At 40.4% G+C, this 21,255-nt stretch overlaps 2 protein-coding genes across 2 annotated transcripts; one reads left to right on the top strand and one right to left on the bottom strand.

Moving 5' to 3' along the window:
• Positions 1-205: 205 nt before the first annotated feature.
• On the top strand, positions 206-3,917 carry LOC137803880 (aquaporin-9-like). Its single transcript, XM_068602702.1, has 6 exons — positions 206-307; positions 507-633; positions 1,576-1,713; positions 1,846-1,964; positions 2,720-2,937; positions 3,679-3,917. Exons 1-6 carry the CDS (start codon positions 206-208, stop codon positions 3,884-3,886), a joined length of 912 nt encoding a protein of 303 aa, XP_068458803.1. The 3' UTR covers positions 3,887-3,917.
• Positions 3,918-8,599: 4,682 nt separating this feature from the next.
• Positions 8,600-21,192, bottom strand: LOC137804009 (disintegrin and metalloproteinase domain-containing protein 10-like). Its single transcript, XM_068602928.1, has 16 exons — positions 21,044-21,192; positions 18,586-18,736; positions 16,831-16,949; positions 16,582-16,740; positions 15,948-16,042; positions 14,484-14,633; positions 14,064-14,156; positions 13,798-13,981; positions 13,013-13,176; positions 12,723-12,906; positions 11,997-12,147; positions 11,691-11,874; positions 11,484-11,592; positions 11,142-11,362; positions 10,931-11,057; positions 8,600-9,934 (listed from the first exon to the last, which is right to left on the bottom strand). Exons 1-16 carry the CDS (start codon positions 21,108-21,110, stop codon positions 9,744-9,746), a joined length of 2,349 nt encoding a protein of 782 aa, XP_068459029.1. The 5' UTR covers positions 21,111-21,192; the 3' UTR covers positions 8,600-9,743.
• Between the last annotated feature and the right edge of the window lie 63 nt (positions 21,193-21,255).

Genomic DNA, 21,255 nt, shown 5'->3' with positions numbered 1-21,255 from the left:
ACATGGAGAAATGCAGATGAAATATAAATCACACCTCATGAAACTTTGTGTCGACAAGGCAGATAAGAGGATTGTGATGGTTTCACCAGTGGATCAATGGTCTGTTCTGAGTGGCTGCGGTCGGGTAGAGGTGGAGATTTGACAACTCCAGAGGTTCAAACTGCTGGACATCTGGTCGTTTTAACAGCAGTTGGCACAGTTATACATGGAAATACAACACAAGAGAAGCATGAGGCAACACTGTGCTCTCAAACATGGAATTCTCAAGGAATTCCTGGCAGAATTCCTGGGGACATTTGTCTTGGTTGTAAGTAGCATTTTGTTTTATGAAATGGTGTTTTTATTCTCACGCTAATTGCAATCTGGAGCATTTTACACAATACATCTGCTTTCGAAGTTGTTAAGTCTGAGATATTGTGAGATGTGCTCATTGATCTGCAGATCTGATCCACTTGTCCCTTTATGGTGTGAGTGAAACTCTGTTCTCCTCCTCTCTTGTTTGTCAGTTGTTTGGCTGTGGCTCAGTCGCTCAGACCGTCCTCAGCCGGAACAGCCTGGGTGAGCCTCTCACCGTCCACATCGGCTTCTCCGTGGGACTGATGATGGCGGCGTACGTGGCCGGTGGAGTGTCAGGTAAAAGTGGTTTCCACTCAAAGAGACCTTATTCTACAGAAGCCACCACTCCCCACAAGTTTGATACGAAACTTTGAATTGAATGCATCTGCAATGCAGTTAAATTAACAATTGTTGTTGGGTGTCGTTATGATCAGGTTTCTACTCTGCTGGGTAATGGCATCCTGTCAAATCAACTGAAGAAATATCATCAGTTTTAATAGATTTTTTTTTTTTTTTTTGCATATTTAGCTTCTTTGCTGCATTTAATCTACTGTGTAGCGCTACAGACTCCATTAAAATAATTCATCGTCAATGCAACTAACCTGAAATAGTAGCTATGTGTGTGTTGTAATGCAAACATGAGGCTTGCAGCTCGTAATAATATTACTTTATGACTTCCTGTCCAGCCAGTGTCAACAAGGACGTGCCAGCTCTCTGTCCAGACCAATGAAAGTGTACCGACCATTGATTTGTTAGTGTTGGGGCACGGCCTTCCCGGGGTCATACATAACCCTGGGCACTAAATGTCCTACAAACTCCATTGATCACAAGCTATGGTCATCAGAGCAAACGAGACGGCCCGACTCATGTGAGCAGCAGCTACTTCCAATTTAACAACAAAAGGACCAAACCGAATTCATGGAGATAGATCACTGGCAGATGACAGATGTTTTTTTTTGTTTCAATAAAAAAAAGAGGTTGTGAGCGTAGTTTTATTAAAAAGAGGAACAGAATAATGCTCCCTTTTGGTTTGTTTTACTTAGGCATTGGTTGAATTTCTAATATGTGACCATCGTTCTTCCTCTTTGCCTAACAAAACCCAGCACCGCCCCGGGGGCCGCTCTCCTTCTGCTGCCCCTCGTAAATGTGACAGCCTCACTAATGATGGAGAGGACATCGTGCCAGACTCCTCCACCCACTGCACCCCTCTTTCACTCTCTGCTTTGTCTTTCGTCCCAGGGGGCCATGTGAACCCTGCTGTGTCTCTGGCCATGGTGATCCTGGGCAAACTGAAGATTTGGAAGTTTCCCTTCTATGTCATTGCTCAGTTTCTTGGTGCTTTCGCTGGAGCTGCTGCAGTCTTTGGATTATACTATGGTGAATCCACCTGAACTTTATCCCTACACACTTACATATTAAGCCACACCAGTTGGCCACGGCTGTCACAGTAAAAGTATTTCAGCTACACATTCATGATAATGCGACACTAATGGTGACAACTCCTCACAGATGCGTTCATGGACTTCACCAGTGGGATTCTGTCAGTGACGGGAATAAATGCGACAGGTCACATTTTTGCTTCCTACCCTGCGAGACACCTGTCCGTCCTCGGCGGCTTCATCGATCAGGTGAGCTCTAACCTAATGACCTCCAGAACAAATTGTGCACCGCCGCTCCCATTCAGCCTTTAAATTCTGTCAAGTCTGGCAAATGCAGCTAATGCAAAATTGATTGCCCCATTTAGTGTGAGAATACCCTCTCTTTTGCTTCAGCTTTGGGTCTAATGACCCTTTTCCTGGCATTTCCTGGCATTCACTGGACGTTCAAATCTATACTTAACACCATTTTCCACCTTTTTAGTCGGTGCAGTGATCCAAAAATAACACGTCTACCACCTTAAAACTGTTGAAAACCACATCAGGTGAACGACTGAGATAAGTGTAATTAAACTCTAATCAGCGTGATTGTGCTTATGTTAATGTTTCATTTTGAATATCTGTGTAACAGTGATGCTGTACAGAGTTCTGCCTCTAAATACTAAACTATTCAAAAATAATTAATAGAAGTTCAAATCGAGATTTGAACCTTTTAGATTCAGTGAGGAGGAATCATGCAATAAACAGGTTAACGTTAGCATTTTATTCATCTAAAAAATGAATATAAAAGACATACGTACACACAGATAGTCACATACAGACTTAAATGTACATGAACGTAAAGCTGGATGCAAAAAATGTAATTGTTAAAAAACCTGTGCTTGTTAAGTATAAAGCTGAAAGCACAGAGACCTCTCAAGTCAAGATAAACAGAATTACTCGACTTAATCGTCCAGTGTTGCCTAAACTCTGCAGTTTACCAAACAAATGTTGTTCCACGCCTGCAGGTGGTGGGGACAGGCATGCTGGTCCTGTGCATCTTGGCTATTATTGATGGTGAAAACATCGGCGCTCCAAAAGGCGTGCAGCCGCTGGCCATCGGCCTGATCATCATGGCCATCGGTGTGTCTATGGGACTGAACTGTGGCTACCCCCTGAACCCCGCCAGAGACCTGGGACCCCGACTGTTCACCGCTGCAGCCGGATGGGGGATGGAGGTCTTCAGGTAACTGCAGCAGAGGAAGACAGATCAGGATGTAATGCGACAATGAATGTGTGATTTCTCTTATCTGCCTTCGAATCAAATACTAGCAGTACTATGTCTAAATACACCATCATTTTTTTTTTTTTTTGTATTTATTCGAGCACCGCCATATGAGATGTTACTGAAGAGAATGAGAAAAAATGAGAACTAGATTTGTTTTTGTGTCCCAGATGAATTATATATACATATATGTACACATGAATATTTCTTATTTTATCAACATATATAATTGCTGTAGATTAAGTCAAGTATTTCTTTAAATTATATGCATATCATGTTAGCTGTGGACTATTGGAATGTAATCCAGCTACATTTTAACATTTTAAATTATGAATCTTTATTTTGAGAGAGATGAAGAGAAATAGATGTTGCTGCCTGATTGTCATGGACGACTTGTTTGAACTTAAAGTAGATGTTATTTTGTATAATTATGATTTATATTATACAAAAAGATACATATTTTTTAACAAATTAACTTCAAGAGGTTGAGACAGCGGCTATTGTCATCCTGTTCCCGGATGACGACCTGAGCTGTTGACGTGACCCACAGTGTTACATAAGGTCACACGCGCTCCACACATGCAGTCGATGCTTGTGAATGATCCAGTGATGGCGCCACAGAACTACAGTAGCCTCTGTGTGAGGTCTGAGATTTATTTTTGCTCTTTCTGCCTCTGGGCTTCGACACTTTGTTGTTTGCAGCACTGCAGACAACTGGTGGTGGATCCCCGTGGCGGGGCCCATGGTGGGGGGCGTGGTGGCAGCCGTCATCTACTACCTGTTCATCGAGGTGCACCACCACCGCGAAGCGCCAGAGAAACCCCTCGTGGAGGAGGAGGAGGAGGAGGAAGATGAAGACGACGATGACAGCAGTCTGAAGGACAAATACGAGATGATCACGATGAGCTAAAAAACTAAAAAGACATTCAACTTCTTCCATCTTTGAAGACAGGCCTCCTACGTCAGTGTCCACATCGATGTTGGACTGTCTCTGTTGCAATTTAACATTTTATGTTACATAAACACATGGAAATCTCAGTCCTGTTTGCTTAACATTGTTATTAATGTTCATACATATATATATATGTGTGTGTGTGTTGTACATACTGTATTATAGATATTAGACCCTTTATTTGGCTATATTTAACAATTGGTACTGGACTTATAGTTTTACATTATAGCCGGTCTCCTTTAACGTTTGCTCCCTTCAACTTAAGTGGTTGTGATGATTCTTTCTAAATATTCACTTGACACTCTTTTGTTCTAACTTATAATTGTTTTCTTCTTTTGCAAACCACAAGAAATCCTCCCCTCTTGTTCGTTATTAACATTTGTATTTTACTTTGTGATGTTTTGTCTACATTAAAGTTTCTACAAATATCAAGTTCAGACGAGATATTCAACTTCAGTAGATGAGACTCCATCATATATTTAATTGCAGTTAAACTAAAGTTTGTTGATATAATTTCCATCTCAGCATTTACATCATTACCCTATTTATCGTTTAACGTCCTTTACATTGTTATAAAGACCTGTGTGATGAAGTGAAAGAGGAAGGTGTGGCAGACATGAACACACACACATTGCAGTAAACCTCACCAGCAGACAAGTGTATTTGTTGGTCTAAGATTAAACACCTTCAGCTATAATTGGAACAAAACACAGATGGATTATTGGTTGTTACTTGTTATGATTACACCTCTCAGTGGCAGCTCAGTACAACATGCTGGAACATATTTCTTGTGTGCACTGATTACTCAAAGAGCCACAGTGGGACGTCGGGACTGATTTGATTTTTAACATATAGCCATCCTGTCGAGACTCTTCACACTCTTGGTCAGCGGTGGAAGAATATTCAACCATTTAGTTGAGTAAAATCATGAATACCAAAATGCAAAATGTGACAAGTAAAATTATTACAACTTTAACTCAAAGATCCCCTCCAGACTCCATAAAAAAGTTAATTTATTTATTGTTAAAAGTCCTTTGCAATGTCCTTTGCAACATTGCAATGATTGAATTAAAAAAAAAACAATCTTTCAAGCAGCAGTCCAACATAACAGGCAGTTAACAGCAGGCGAGGACAAAGACAACTGGCACAGAGCTCCCAACATAACTGAAGACAAACCAACCAAGAGCTAATGTACTGGTATAGAGACTGAGCAATGAGGAACTGGGAGCAGCTGAGCAGAGGCACACTTTGACCACACAGCTGCCAAGAGACAGGGGGAACTCATAAGGGCGGGGCACACAACTGCTGACACTGTTCACAAGCCCCCTCTTCCTGCCATGTGAGATTAAGAGACGACGTGCAGACCAGTCCATGTAAAGTGACCAGTAGGAGAACCAAACAGGTTTGGAGAGGTATCTGACGGACCAATTAGAGATTAGCTGCAGGACGAGTTCATCTGACACCGGCCTGATGGACCAAATACAAAACACATGTTTATTGCATGATGCATACATGGAGCAGAGAGGAAAATCAGGTTGTGTAGACTAACTTGTAGCTTAATAATGATTGTCCCCTCTTGTCTCTCACCTAGAAGGGGCTTTCAATGATGTGCGATGACTTTACTCTGATTCTGCTTGCTTTGAAGAAGCACTGGACAGACTTCTGAGAAATGAGATTGGAAAAATGCATCGGCCCCTTCTCTTTGTAAAATCACATGGATACACCAAATAAGTTCAATATGAGGAATGCTGGTGTGTGTGTGTGTATACACACACACACACACACACACACACACACACACACACACACACACACACACACACACACACACACATATATATACACAATGTATATTGTAACGATCAGTCGCATTATTTCTTGCCGGATATTACGTTTTCACAAGTCTATACAAACTAAAAATCTCCTTGAAAATCTAATCTAATTTCTGGGCATTGCCATGGACAATGAACTAGGGGTTATATTGAATTTCCATTTCTTATTTTGTAGTGCTCGGGGCCAGCTGCCACTCTATTCAGTCTGTGGGGACACTGAGCCGGCCGGTGCCACTATTACAATCATGCTTTGTCACTGAAAGGAGACAAAAGGTGCACGTCGCTCATCGGCCGCGGCGTCAGCTCCTTGCACAGAGCTGAAACTCTAAATGTAGAATATTGACCAGTGGTGGCGTTCTCTCTGCAGGGAGATAATTTAAAGGCACAGTGACACCGGCTAGAAGAGTGTTGTGGGAAAGTACAGCATCAGTAGTAACAATTTAAATCCACTGCAATTCAACCGCCTGCAATACTTAGAAAATATTGAACCTGAACTTGTTTAGGGTGACTGTTCATGTCACGATCAGCGACTGCAGCTGAGAATCCACATTGAAAATCAATAGCATTCCACTGTGTGTGCTAATGCCTGCTTTCCTCTGGTTGTTGCATCATCAAACACACGTGTGAGGAAAAAGTCATCAATATGTTTAGGCAAAGAGTAAATTAAGTTTGTGACAAACACATGGACTGAGGAAAATACAAACGTCTGAGCAGGGGCATAAAAATTCCTTCAGCCCACTTTATTCCCATAAATAAAGTATTAAGGAACATGCACACTATTAGAAGTTCCTCAGATGAAGTAGTACATGATGATTGAAGTACTCATGATGGAAACAGAGGAGATGAGAAGCGATGTGCGGCTTCGTGGTGCTGATGTTGGGGACTCACATGATGCAAAAGCTCCAGCACTTCAGCAACTGATCAAACAGCTGAGTGAGGTTAAGTCAACGATATGTAGGAAGTTACCCAATTCAGGATAAAGCTTCGTAGCCCAACCACTCGAGAGGCAGAGCAACAAGCGAAGGTTACATCGTTGTGATTTCTTTGTCCCACCAGTTCATCTGAATGAAATAAATCTAAAATCTTTTTTTGTAACACCACACTTCTTTACCCTGAAGAATTTAAAAATGATGAAAGAATATAAAAAAAAACACACAAGGATGCAGTAAATCAGTCCCATCTCATCCTTACTATTAATAAAATCTGATGCCCTTGCAGGTGTAATTTTGCAAAAAGATTTGTAGCTGTATACGTTCGTACACAAATGGAAATATTTGAAAAAGAGAGCACGCATTACAGACAGTAAACAGGGGTCTATTTTATTTTTGAACGAGTCTTTTAATTAATGCATTTCAAGTACTCCAAAAATTACATCTCTTTGCACAATACAATTTGAAATTTTTTTTTAGTAAAAATGTTCAAAGTGAACAAAAATTTCCGATACTGTATAAAACACAGTGAACATTAAAATCAGACAGTAGTATTACTTTTTAATCTTGTGTTCTTTCGGCCTACATCACCTACAACATTTCAACTCAAATTTTGGACATTTTCAGTGCACGTTTATCTAAAAACTTTACCAAGACTACGAAATTAAAACGAAAGTAAATTTACAGGCATTATTCTTCTGCTCTTCTACCCAAACCATGCCACAGGAGAACAAAGACAAAAATGAGAATGTAACATTAACTCCATCACCCTGAATTGTTTTTACCATTGATGACGGTGGAGAAAAGTATCAGAAGCAAACTCCAGTTCAACTAGCACATATAAGAACATAAATAAATTAGAGGAGAGGAGGGTTTGTCACATATGAACATCTTTGAACAACTTACTCTGGAATTAGAATACAAAAAATGAAACGGATGTATCAAAATGTAATTTTTCCATTTTCAAATGAAATGCAAATTTTCGAAGTACTGTACAAGTTTACATGTAAATTCTCTAAGTTTAACAGGCGGGGTCCAGCCTAGAAGATGACATTTAAAAAGAGCTCCATTTTGTACAGAAATGACAAGGTATAGCGACCGCCGACCAGCCTTATTCATCTGCCGTGTGAAATAAACTACTGACTGTGAGACACATTGTTTCTAATCCCCTCCAGAGCACACGTGTGATTATTACGACCGTCAGAACAATGCTGTGAGATATCAGTTGGGAATAGTATTGCATGCGTTTCAAAAAAATAATGCCAGCATAAATGAAATGTCAAAGCACAAAATGTACTCTGCTGAATATAAAACGTGGCAAACTTTTCACTCGCTTCACCCAAAAACTATTGGCAGGTGAAATGTTCGCAGGGAAAAATAAATCATGAGATTTTTGCACAACTTGACCGGCTTTGCGATCCTTCTCCGTTATTTCTTCCATCAGGCTTCAGAAACCTCACAGGTGTTTACTGTATTTGTATCAAACCTGTACAGAAAAAGATCAGCTGTACACATTTCTATGGCACTCTGTTGTTAACTCACACTGAGGCATGCACTCATGTGCTCTTTTGGGGATTTAGTCCGTGATGAGATCTGACCGGGTGACTTTCAAAATAAAATAAAAAGCAGCAGCTCGTCTGTGAAACTAGTGAACACACTGAGGAAATGTGTGAATAGTGTGACGATGCTGCTGCGTTACGCTGCTCCATCCACTTGTTTTAAGACTCACATTAATAGCTGTCAAAGTAAATAGTGTTGTGTGACATACAAATATTACAGACCTTTGTCAATTAATAGTCACATTTAATAAATGTGTCCGCATGCCCACATTGAAAAGTTCTTAGATTCGCTATCTGAAGAATAATAGAATGATTTAATCTTACAATTTTTTTTGTACATCCACACCGGAGTCATTTTTAAATTTATTTCCACACTCATGTAAACTAACTCTGTAACATGACACACTCTCACTTCTAAACTAAGCCACAGGGCCTTCATGTTCCCTTGTCTTCATATGAACAGGTAGAATCGTCCTCAGCTTCAGTTAGTGGTTTTTTCATTCTTCATTATCAAAAACAAAATCGGTAAGACAATAAAAAAGGTGTACCAAACTAGGTGATCTTCCCTTTCTGTTCCCATGACCTCATCTAGCTGGTTACACAACATAAGCAAAACATGATGTTAGCAAGACAATAAAAAATAAAGATGAAAAAGGGACCTTGCACGAAGAAGGCCTAAAAAGTGGGATATGGTGACCTTGTTGTTCAAATTCGAAATTTGCAATCTAACGAAAGTGAAAGAGATCCACCTGATAGGACGACTGCGAAGAGAACTTGATGGCGCCAAATCCTCAACTGCAACGTCCAAGGAACTCATCACAACCATCACTCCTTCAACTATGTGTTAAGAGTCCTGAGAGCACTAACCGAAAAATTAAAGAAAAATGTGAAGAATTACACATTTACAGTAGAAGAAATAGTTTGTTTTCACTTATGATACACTAAATATGTACAGTCACATGCAGAAGACGGTCTCACGAGAGACCGGAGCCTGTGTCTTTTTGCCGTTCGACATGTGTAAATCACAAAAAGTGCCGCAAATCCCCACTGAGTGTCTCTCATTCCTGGCTAGAATGGCGAAAGAAAAAAATCACGGAACAAATTCACCAGCAGCCACGGGCGTGTCACTCAAGAAGACGTTGCAATAGAACAAACAGAAAAACAAAAAAATAAAACACATCACAGAATGTACTAAAGCTACACATGATCCTTAACTCCTTGGCACTCCTTAAGAAGAAAATAATAGGTGGAAAAAGATGCTATATCGCACTGCATTGGAAATGGCTGATGGTTGAGTCCACTCCACGAAGAGCCAATCGAGTTGCTAGATAGTGTTTTCTCTTTTTCACGCATCCGTTTAGTCTGTAAATGGTGAATATGATGATGACTAACAACCATGTCAGGCTTTTCTTTGGATGGAGTGACGCTTTTGTTTCCCACTGTAGGCACAAGGAGGAGCCAAGGCATTGGGGGGAGGGGGGCGGGATGCAGGGTCTCAGCGTCTCATCTGGCCCATCTGATAGTTCTCTCTGGGCTGACGGTGGTGCCTCTGGGGCTGCTGTGCCTGCCGCTGAGGCTGCCTCTGGGCTTGCCGCTGGCCGCCATGTTGGTGGCCGTGCGGGTGCTGAGACTGGTTCTGCACCTGGGAGTTAGCCTGCTGCTGCGCTCGCCGCCTCTTCAAAGTGCCTGTCAGGGTAAAAGGCAGTTATTTGAGCTTGTTAGAAGACGGATTGTAGGTGTGCGCCAAAATAAATTGCACATACTGACACTCTGCTACTGATGCCTTCCCTGCAATAACAACAAGTTAATTGCATGTCACACTGTGAGAGATGGGTCTAATAAACGTGTGGTTGCAGTCTGTGTCAGACTGTACAAGATCAAGTTGGAGGCATTTTGGAGCATGGTGAATCGTAGGATTACAAGAGGGGGGAAAAAAAAAGAGTTTCAAGCAGAGCGTCATCAACTTGCGTCATTCTTCTGCACCATTCCCAGGTTTCGCCACGGTGCAGCCCTTTGGAATGAGAAATCTCTAAGTGGGAGTGTATGGACGAGCTCATGGGAAAATGCAACATGAAACGCAATTGTGCATCGCTGCAGTGGTATTTTGCTCCTAAATATCTGGTTGACAAAGCCGTTTTTGTTTTTTGAAGCTCTAACTCCAGTCTCGTCTCACAGTGTGACCCAGGAACACTGTTTTAGTTTGATAACAAGATTTCTCTCACACTTGTCTTTTTTCCTCTGAGAGAAGCCCAAACAGTGGGTGGTTTTCACACGTTAACCAGTATGCCAGTACAAGACGACGTTACTGAACTCCCAAAACTCAACGTCTGTTCATTTGTAAGTATTTATACCAAACCTAAGAATTTGAGTTGCAATAAGAACCAGTAAGAGAACATGAAATGATCCAACAAAATATACATCATTCTATCAATTAAATTACACTGTTTTAGTGTAAAATTGACTGTAATTATTTGAGGTATATTTTTTTTTTTGCATGTGGCTTAACACAACAAACCTGCAACTACAAATGAACGCCATGCAGGAGTGGCAGGTTGGACATCCATGTAAACCGGTTAATTGTGACAGTTTGGCAGTGAAGTGCTAAACCATGGACAAAATGTTTATCAATAAATATATAAAAGTATTATTTTTTCATCCTTCTTTATAAACATCTGGACTTACCTGGAAGTGGTTTGGGAGGAGGAAGTTTGGGATTGCTGCTCGGTGTATGCACACTACAGATCTTAATGAAGCCAGCCATGAGCATGATGAGGGCAATACCCATCAATAGCACTGCCCACCAATGGGCCTGGAGAAGCACAAATCAAACAGTTAAAACAAAAAGACCTAATTATACTCATCATCCAATCAGAATCAAGGAGACAATACATACCACGATCCACTCTGCAATGTTTTCATAGAGCTCTGGGTTGAAGATGGCCTTCTTCAGCCTGGCCAGCGGTCCGTCCGCATCCACCAGCCGGCACTTCATGAACACGTCACAGTAGCCCTTGAAGTCGTTGCACGGCGAGCCGGCTGGCAGCGTGGTCACTTTCTTATTAAAGAAACGAGCCAGAAGCTCTGAGCCTGTGCTGCTGCACGTGTTGGGATTCACTGCGGAGATGGATCACAGACAGTCAACATGATTCAAATGAAAAAATCTCAGGCACATTATATTTAGATTAATGTTATTTTCTCTTGGCAGAAAAAAAAAAAAAAAAGGTAAATGACTCACTCTTCTCCATGCAGCACACATGGCAAAGCTCCGTCTCGTCTTTGCCATCTAGGCTCGCACAGGTGCAGGCCTCGAGCCCGTACTTTTCACAGATGGAGCCGGAGCAGCCCTGCGGGGGAGGAGCATGAGGACAGGCGAGATCAGACGCTGACGGGTATGCATATAAAGTTGCTATAACAACCAGTTCTTCCAGGTGTGAAGTCTCACCCCGTTGAGGCAGACTTGAGTCTCTCCGTGGCAGGCGGTGAAGTTGGCTTTGGGCTCAGATGTGGGACACTGCGAACCCACACCGTTACACATGCCCTGGTGAGCGCACTCCGACTCCTCTCTGCACTTCTCATTACGACCCTTGTAAGAGCACTCAGGAGTGCAACAAGGACCCTGGCTGGGACTGGTGGGACAGAGAGAGCAGTTTAGTCAAGAATTATCACAAATGAACTGTAAGATCTTCCTTATGAAACCTCAAAATGCTCAGGAACAAAACAAAAACACAAAAATAACTTCCACATCTACCTGCAGACTTTGTTGGGCTTTAATTTGCACTTCTTGTTGTCAGCCTGGTTGGCGTCATAGCAGCACTGGTCCTTGCACTGATCACTGTAGCCACAGTCACACTCCTCTCCTGGCTCCACCAAGCCGTTGCCACAGATGGGCTGACCAGACTCTGTTTTGAGAAGGAAAAATAAACATTGAGTCTGGTCCCCAAAAGCTAGAACGCGTTTAATAGTTTGACTTCTTTTGCTGGAGGCTAGAAGTCGATGAGAAATCAGACATTTACAAAACATTGATCTGAAGAGAATGTGCTGCTGCAAAAAACAGGGAAACAAAAACAGTCTTCACTCTTCAGTGAACCAAGACAGTTTTTGAAGCGTACACCAAAATCTAATATTTTCACATCATATCAGCCAAGATGGATATGTACGCATGAGACTTCAAACAGCGTGTGCAAAATAGATTAAGCTTTTAAATAACTGTGACCAAAAAAAAAAAAAAAAACACTAATACAAATTCAAAAATATGCTGTCCGTAAAAATAACACTGGATGGAAGCCAAGATTGCTTTACAAAGCAATACTCGCCAATATGTTGGTGCCTTTCAGGTAGCCTGAATTAAATCACTGATTAAAGCACGGGGCTTAAAGTCCCCCACACTCATCAGTACGGGGAAAGCAGAATCAGAACAATGTGGTTTGAATTTTGAATAGTTTGACAGTGAAGATCAAAAAACAGTGAAACGCACCGACAAAGCAGTTGCTTCTTTTCTTCTCCAGCACTTGGCTGATGTTGCGCACGCTACAGATGGAGAACTTATTATTGTTGAGCTTGTCGCCCGATGTAGCTCTTGCATACATGATATAATTGCCCTTCTCCTTCTTGTCTGGGCTCTTGGATTCTCCTGGGGTGCACTCAGATCCAGAGTCGTGCTGGGAATGAGAAAGGAAAACATCACAGGTTAAAAGAAGAAGGTTCAAAATGTGCGAGCCTTATTCATTCTCACCATGCATTAATGTGGCGCGTCTAGTAACTCACCGGGGAGCCAAAGTTGTGTCCTACTTCATGTGCAAAAGTGATATGGGAGACTTTTGGAGGTACGTGGGAGGCATAGTTCTGTACAGTGATTATACCAGTGTTGAGAGACTTCTTCTTTCCGTCGGAGTACAGCTTGCTTTTTTCACAGATGCCTCCGGAGCTCCCTGCAAAATGAAAGCATAAGTTAGAAATGTATTTCAAACCACAGCTACAAAACTACAAGATTTCTCTTATTAAAGAGGGAGAATCTGAGTTATGCTATGACAATTTTTTAATTAACTTCGAGATGACATCATGTCTTTCTTCACAACATAATGAGCAGGATTCATCAACATGTTTACAGATTATGTTAAATTCAAATTGTGTGTCATTACAATTATTACTTGCAAAAATTTAAGATTTTAACAGTGCAATATCTTCTGTTAAAACTTCAAATTAAGAATGTAATAACTATAATAATAATAATAATAATAATAATAATAATAATAATAGAGTGCAATAAATATATGGCTAGAGCCATAATTAAATTGTTTAGGAATCATTACATCTGCATATTATCTGCATATTAGATATTTTAGGCTACATTTAGTTCTATAGTCAGAATCGATCAGCATTTACAATCCCAAATATCACGGGCACTTTTTCTAGTTGTAGCTGCAATATGCAATCCAGATAATTCTCACTGAATTCTGAACTCTAAATTACAGATACAAAAAACATTCTATAATTTGTTATACGCTGTGTAATGCTTCTAAAGAAGGACTAAATGATCTGTCTTTCAGTACCTGAAGGGGCTCCCACCCAGGCCAAACCCAGCACCCCGTCATCAAAGTCTCTGTCGGTGAAAACATAAGCCAAGCAGTAGTCGTCATGGTTCTGCTCCGAGTTCAGCTCAAGGAACTTCTCCACACCGATGTTGGCAAAGCGGAAGGGGTTGGACCGGTCCCTCTCGTCGCTGGTGGTGTTGATCTATACAAGAGGATGACGACGATAAGTTCAGAGGGAAGAAATCCAGAATTCACACAGGCCTCAAAATCCATACCAGACTTACCCTGATTCTTTTCACCATGAAGCTGATGTTGCGAATACCCATGAAGTCTGTCCCCTGATAGATGGCATCGATGGCCTTGACATGACTGGAGATCTGAAAGAGTTATGAGAAAAAAAAAGCTTCAACTATACTGTACTCTCCTGTAATATACTGTGTTTTGTGCACCTCAGCCTGCTAGTGTCACACAGTGGTTTCCCCACAGATAGCAACTCTACAGTATGAGTGGAAACTAAAATGTGTGAATGCAATTATTCCAAAACTAATTACCCTTTAATCTCTTCTGTATAATGTTCTGTTAGTAAAAAATGTACCTTACCACCAATATCACACAAAATAAACTACGTACTGATTGTGTAAATCGAATTGTAACAGCACCGGAACGTAGCTCGTGTCAAATAAGTGACTGGGACTGTGCATTACCTGAGCAATGACAGCCTCTCTGGTCTTGTAGTACTTGAAGAAGAGATGGTCAGTCTGAATGAACAGCTGGCAGGTGTTTTTCTCAACCTGGGCCATCCTCTTCTTCCTCAGCAGCACAGGGTCATTAAAGCCCGCCTCAGTGTGGAGCTCCTGGTGTGAGGAGATCAGAGTAGGAAGTAGACAGTTCAATAAAACATACGTGTATATACAACCTTTTCAACCAAACAGAAGCTAAATAAATAATGTCTGGTATTTTTAGGCTGGGCTTTTTCAGCTGCAGCATGTTCATGAACTGCAACTCTGTTGCTGTGGAAGATTTACTATCTACAATGCCTATAAGAATATAGTGGGGAAATAAAAAGGGAAGACATTTAAAAAGAAAGAAAAAAAAAAAGAGGAGCACACCGACTGTCCAATAAAAGGAATGCTTTGATTTGGGAAACATATTGGAAAGAAACATTAATAGATATTTGATATAACAAAGCCCAATATTGTATTCCTAGTTCACATTGAACAAGAACATATGTCACTTCTGGCATTCATCTTTGTTTGGATTAGAAAAAAAAGAAAAGGCAATTAAAATTGTTATTATTGTGCAGCAGACTGAATATTTGCTTATGTAGTTGTAAAGAGGAATCTTTGAGGATTCTGGAAATATATTCAGAACAGTGATATGCTTTGTTAAACTGCTTTTATGGTTTTTCAAAGATGGTGAGATTAACCTAGCTTTCCTCATTTCATGGATGACAAAGACATCAGTGACAACGCCACTCAAATGAAAATAAATACAATGTGAAACTTCTGAGAGATATGAATAAATAACATGCTATTATGTATACATTTACATTATGTAAATGTGTTGTAATTTATTAAGAAATTACAATACATCAAACCTCAGATTCCCTTCCTCTTTGTGGAAGACTACAGACTAGATAAAATATGGACGCAGCCTCACTCACGTCACCCATAAGTGTCTGAGGAGCTGTTGTGAAGCATAAAGTGGGTGGTTTCGGTCTATAGAGATTAATTTGCAATAGAGCTGGCCTCAAGTGGCCATTTCAAGAACTGCATCTTTTGTCACAACATTGGATTCATTTCTTAGCAGGAGGTTGCCACTTGGTGAACACACACCCACAGCAGCATGGATGAGTGCACTTGTGATACTGCTATACTTGTATTGAATTTGAATGTAAAAAAAAAGCATTGTTGGGAAAAAAACAGTTCTAGAAAAATCTTTAAAAACATTTAGTTAAAACTTTTTATCCCAGTCTATTTTGATGAGCTAGGAATAAATCACCTAGACATCCATTAATTGAGCCGAGACCGACTATTCTCACCAGTAAATATAACCTCAAAGGGCACACAGACTTAAAAAAAAGGCATCCAAGGGAATCTCTAACCCTGTCTAGTACATTTTCCACAAAAACCAAAACCACTGTCAGGGTTTACTGTGGTGTCATTCACCTTGGGCGGCTTTGCTGAGGCTTGGTATTTCTTCATCCTCTCAAACACTGAGCTATCAGCGCAGCCTCCCTCTGGGCCGTACTTGTGCGGGTAGTCTGAGTGAGAGAGGCAGACACAACACAGTTAGGATTATGAAAGACAATGTTAGCTACTTAACCCCCCCGAGTCTCTCTATTTCTGGCGCTTTTCGGGATCAGCTAATGGATGTACTTACCCGCCACTTGAGCCCAGCTTTCTATGTAAACTGTTACTTTCTTGTCGCTGTCATTAGCGATTCCTCTAACATTTTTGTTTAACTTGGCCCTCAGCCACATAATATATGTACACAGATCAATTGAAATTAGGGGGTGCCAGCGTAGTGAAGTATGCCTGGTGCTCACTATCAGTACCAACATGGAGAAGACTGCTAAAATGAGCCAGTAGCCTGGGAGAAAGATCCCGTTACACAGCCAACAAGCACCGCGGGTATCTTTGCTCCCTGGGGGCCAATCACACCAGTCTGCCTCCACCAGCTAAGCTGCTCTAACCTTGCACTTCCCGATCACACATTTACAAAAGTGTGCATCCAATTACACATACTCGATGAATACACGGTGTCAGAGTATTTGTGTAGCTGAAGTTGCTAGGGACTCACGGATGTCGTCTTCGTGATAGATGACTGAGTGGAACGGCACGTCTTTACCCTCCAGGTATCTCTCAGCAGGCTCCACGTAGTAGGAGCCATGGTAGCTCTGAATGAAGCCATCAAACTTACCATCCACAATGGAGCCATGAGTGAGAGTACCTTTCTCACCTTGGAATCCAAATTACAGATGTATAGATGTCAGAGGATTTACAGGGATACATTAAAACGGATATGTTTAAATGAGAAAGGCAATTGTACCATAGATTTCTCCAGTGTAGATATGAGAGGTATCAAATGGAACCTCGTCTCCTGAAACATCTACCTTCAAATCTTGGGCAAACAAGGTTGTATCTCTCTTCATTCGTAAATTAAAATGTCTGAAATCAAAGAAATTAATTTATTGGCAAGAGAGAAAACACAAGAACATATCAAACATGTAACAGTGTTATCTACATTGTACAAGTTTGTTTCTAAGACCATCAGTTGATATTATTCATGTTAAGAGTGTGAGCCTACAGGTATAGGTGGGGTTTTACATTTTGGCCCCACTTTTGTAGGTAAGCAATATTCCCTCAGTGTTTGAGAAAAAGAAAATGTAAATGAAAGGGAAAAAGCAGAAAGGAAGGGAATAGTTTGGCAGAGAAAAACCTCCTAGCGATTTTAGTTGCAGAGGGGAAACTGCACTTATCTTGTAAAAGAGGGAACAGAAAATTAGGACATCTCGAATCAATGCTGCTTTTTTTGGTTGATCAAACATATGACAGGGAAACAAAGATGCTACAGTAAATTCTGGTTTCATGTTACACCAACTCAGTGTCCTTATCAGGTGCTCTCATAGTGTGTAAGCTACTGTTTTATAGGTAAGACAAAGCAGTTATATTGACCGCAAGAAAACAGGGGTCTTTGTAATATTAATATCACAAAGTGATGGTCAAACTCGACCTGATTGCACAAAAATTGGGTATATCGAGAAAACCTTTTGTACCACAATTGTTTACTGTTATGACTTCATCTCAGGGGGAAAATGTAAGAGATGTTCAAATTCGCTCAATGGACAAAAATAAGGTGTGGGGTGCTGCAAAATAAATCTAACAGTTCGACTTTCATTCAAAGGAAAAGAAGCTGTCACGTTAATGCTTTTAAAAAAGAAACTGACATCTTTCTTCTATGTGTTTGTTTGCACAGCTCTTATCGTTCTCTTCCCTATTAAGCGGCGTCAGAGTTTGGGCACAGAAGGCTGGACGATAAACAGCCTTTGCCAAGCTTCCAGCCAGATGGTCTTGACTTTGTCATGGAGAGTGTGAACACGTTCTATCAAACAACACCACCTCTTCAAAATGCTGAATGAAGCACCATGACAAAGACTGTCTGCGTCCATCCATCCATCTTATTTAGTTAAAAGTGGTTCCCACCCAGGTATCAAGTGTACAGAGACACTCTGAAAACACCTGATCCATTAACACACACACACACACACACACACACACACACACACACACACACACACACACACACACACACACACACACACACACACACACACACACACACACACACACACACACACACCTGTATGTTTTTAGATTGTTGTAAGAGATCAGAACAAACCCAACCCAGGGCTGCAACTCAAATGATGTTTGTTGTCAATGAATACATTTTTTGTTTGGGCAAAGTTTGTCTTTAAATTACTTGTTTTCTCTAACCAATAGTCCCTAGTTGCAAAAATGATTCGTTTACTGTCAAAAAACAAAGAAAAGTAGGAAATCTTCACAACTGAAAAGCTGGAAACGGAGGATTGTCTGACATTGTTGCTTTAAAATGGCTTGAACAATTACATTATCAAAAATAGTTCAACTTTGTGGTTAAACTCTCTACTACAGCTGACCTCCACTTTTAAATATAAATGATGCAGGAATAAGGAATGGGTTTACAGTAAGTAAAGATATAGATAAGGAGACAAAAAAGATCCAAATAAATTTTCCCGTCAAGTTAATAATTGGAAAATTGACAAACCTTCCGTGGGCGTGAAAATCTAAATGAAGGAACTTGTCTTCATGTGAGAAGGCCCTCTTGGCTCGCTGATGGTTGCTGTGCACAAGCTCTGTGTCGTAGGATAGGCCTTCATAGTGACGGATGTACTTGTTCAGGGGGTTTCTGTAGTGTCCTGAGTGAAAAGAACAAGAGAAACTCATGTTATCAGCAAAAACAAAGAAATACATAGTGAAACTTGACGAAAAAGCACATTATGGAATAGAATCAAAGTAAATAACAGCCGTCGTAGGTGTATAGATATGATCTTTTGGTCATATATTGTGGTTTGTATATTTATATACAATAGGTAAATGGACAAAAATAACCTGAATATAATTGTGCCTGAGAGCTCATTACACAGAAATAAAATGTAAGCTTACAAAAAGGTAACAAAATATGTTAAAATCCACTATCTTATGTTAAAAAAAAGAAGTCTAATTAAATCTTAAGTAAAGAGGTAAAAATGGAAAACGAAAGTATAGTTTACATTTCGTACCACCTTGCCATTTGCAAGTGCATTCATCATTTCAAGTGTTGATTGTTAAAATAAATGTCTGCAACAGCCTTAATAACACAGTGTGTCTGTCACATCTACTATTTTTAGCTGATGGCAGAGAAACTGAAATGGTAGTTTAGTTTATTAGGCAATATATTTCAAACGTAGAAAAGTATATGAATCATTAAGACGGCATCAGAGTATAACAGCTACATTTTAGAGTATGTAACTGAGGTATAGTCCTTAATTGAGATAATTTAGGGGCCCTAAAAAAATTGGGTGATCAGGCAGGTGTGACAGGCAAGAATAAAATGATGAAAACTGACAGCAAACCTGTATGATCTGTTTTAAAATGCAGCTAAATGTGTTATAAGTCAAATGGATGCCAGTTTTTGGAGCTGTGTTTAACAACAGCCCCCAGCGCCACAGTATAATTATTGTATATAGAGTGGGTGGTGGGCTCGAAGGAAAATAATTCCCACCCATTTCACCAACCACTTCACACTCAAAAGCAGAATGACAAACTCAATTAACAAAAAAAACAAACAGTAATTGTGTTTAGGCCATTTAATTCCTTCAGAAAGTTGCTTTGTTTTCAATGTTAAGACAGTGCGCTGAGCAAGTACTAGCAAGTCTTTGAAATCCAATTTCCTCAACATAACATTTAAACCAAGAGAAAGTATTTTGAGTAAATACAATATATGTAATTAGTACTGTCTGACAGGTCATTGTGCCTGACTAGTAGACCATAAATTATAGGATTCAGGGTAACTATGTAGGAAACATTGCTAAGTAGACCAGGCTTCAGCTACTTCTCTGTTCATGTGAAGTATGAAATATTTAGGTGCCAACATTAAATTTTTCATTAGGGTGACTATGATAAGTGAAGGCCACGACTATTCTGAAATATTTAAATTGATCAAGGCTTACAAAAGACACAATAATAAGCTTTAAGTAGGTAGGTCATCGATTACACAAACTAGCCACATCATTTAAAAAAATAAATAACTCAAGGGTGATAACATTACGTGGGGACGCACATCACATACATCTCTTAAGGTAATTGTACCATAGGAGGTGAAGTGAACAAGTTGTGTCTGCTACTTTTGACAAGGAACCAGTAAGATATGTAAAATATCCCCATCGCCTAAAATAAATATGGAGAACACAACTGTTAGACATTTTAATAGAAGTACATTTGAGTCATATGCAGCTAATTTTATTGTACTAACAAACTATTGGACCAGTATATGATGCAGGTATATGATGCCACAATGTAACGTGGCGTACATCACAAATCAATAAAGCAATTAATCAATTTCGTTTGAAAAAAATAAATACAGACATTTTTGTGTGTGTTCATAATCAGTTACTGAATACAGACAATAGAAAACTAAATAAGCATCAAGTAGATTGGGTAAATGACAGGACAGCACTGCCCAGTCCAAAAACAGAAGACACTAACGCCAACCTGAACGCGATACATTCTAAAACCTGGCACGAGGCAGGTACCATAACGACAGTTGCTACGTGTCTAAATTTTGGACAGCAACCGTAACGCTGGCGGCTCGACTGTTAGCTCGCACCAAGCTAACGGCTCGTTCCCCCGGTCGGCATCTCCATCTTCTCATAACAATGGCTGTCGGCGCTATTCACACTATAACAACAAAACCGACCCAAACATGACAATAAAAACGGTGACAACACGCAGAAATAACTAATCGATATCGGTTTATTTCTATCGACTGCGCGAATTCAAGTCAGCTTGCACAACAAGTATAATTTTTTAGCTCGAAGTAATCCGGCAAAAAGGGTGCAGTCCTCTTCACAACAAGCAGGCCCTGCTGATCCGTCTAGCTAGCAGGCTATCAGCATTTCTGCCCCGTTTAGCTTCATGGATTCAACACAACTTGGAACGTTTTCTCCACGAAACGCCTCACTCACCTTGGGTGTAGTTCAGCAAACACACGAAAAGGAAAACTTTAAGAAGAAGCATGTCTGACAAATCCATTGTTAGCACATTGATACCGTTTTCACTTTATTGTCCTACTTAGATAGGCGCAGACGCCCTGTGTGTTTATTGCACCTTCCTCTCATCGCCTCCTCTCTCCAGCGTCATGACGTCAGACGCACGGCAGCTTGGAATCCCTTCCCCC

This window comes from Clinocottus analis, unplaced genomic scaffold (genome assembly GCF_023055335.1).
Source record: "Clinocottus analis isolate CAN_PGR_092001 unplaced genomic scaffold, fCliAna1.0.p SCAF_6, whole genome shotgun sequence".
Lineage (NCBI taxonomy): Eukaryota > Metazoa > Chordata > Actinopteri > Perciformes > Cottidae > Clinocottus > Clinocottus analis.
Note: the sequence above shows the minus strand (reverse complement) of the source record. Positions and strands in the feature narration are given on the sequence as shown.

Bases quoted from the DNA above. Each gene is read 5' to 3' on its own strand.
- LOC137803880 (XM_068602702.1), top strand. From the start codon at position 206: ATGGAAATACAACACAAGAGAAGCATGAGGCAACACTGTGCTCTCAAA. The intron at 1,714-1,845 runs GTGAATCCACCT...AACTCCTCACAG, and splicing joins AGTCTTTGGATTATACTATG to ATGCGTTCATGGACTTCACC. The intron at 1,965-2,719 runs GTGAGCTCTAAC...CCACGCCTGCAG, and splicing joins TCGGCGGCTTCATCGATCAG to GTGGTGGGGACAGGCATGCT.
- LOC137804009 (XM_068602928.1), bottom strand. From the start codon at position 21,110: ATGGATTTGTCAGACATGCTTCTTCTTAAAGTTTTCCTTTTCGTGTGT. The intron at 14,157-14,483 runs GTAATGCACAGT...TAACTCTTTCAG, and splicing joins GAGAGGCTGTCATTGCTCAG to ATCTCCAGTCATGTCAAGGC. The intron at 11,593-11,690 runs GTGAGACTTCAC...CCTCCCCCGCAG, and splicing joins CTCAAGTCTGCCTCAACGGG to GGCTGCTCCGGCTCCATCTG.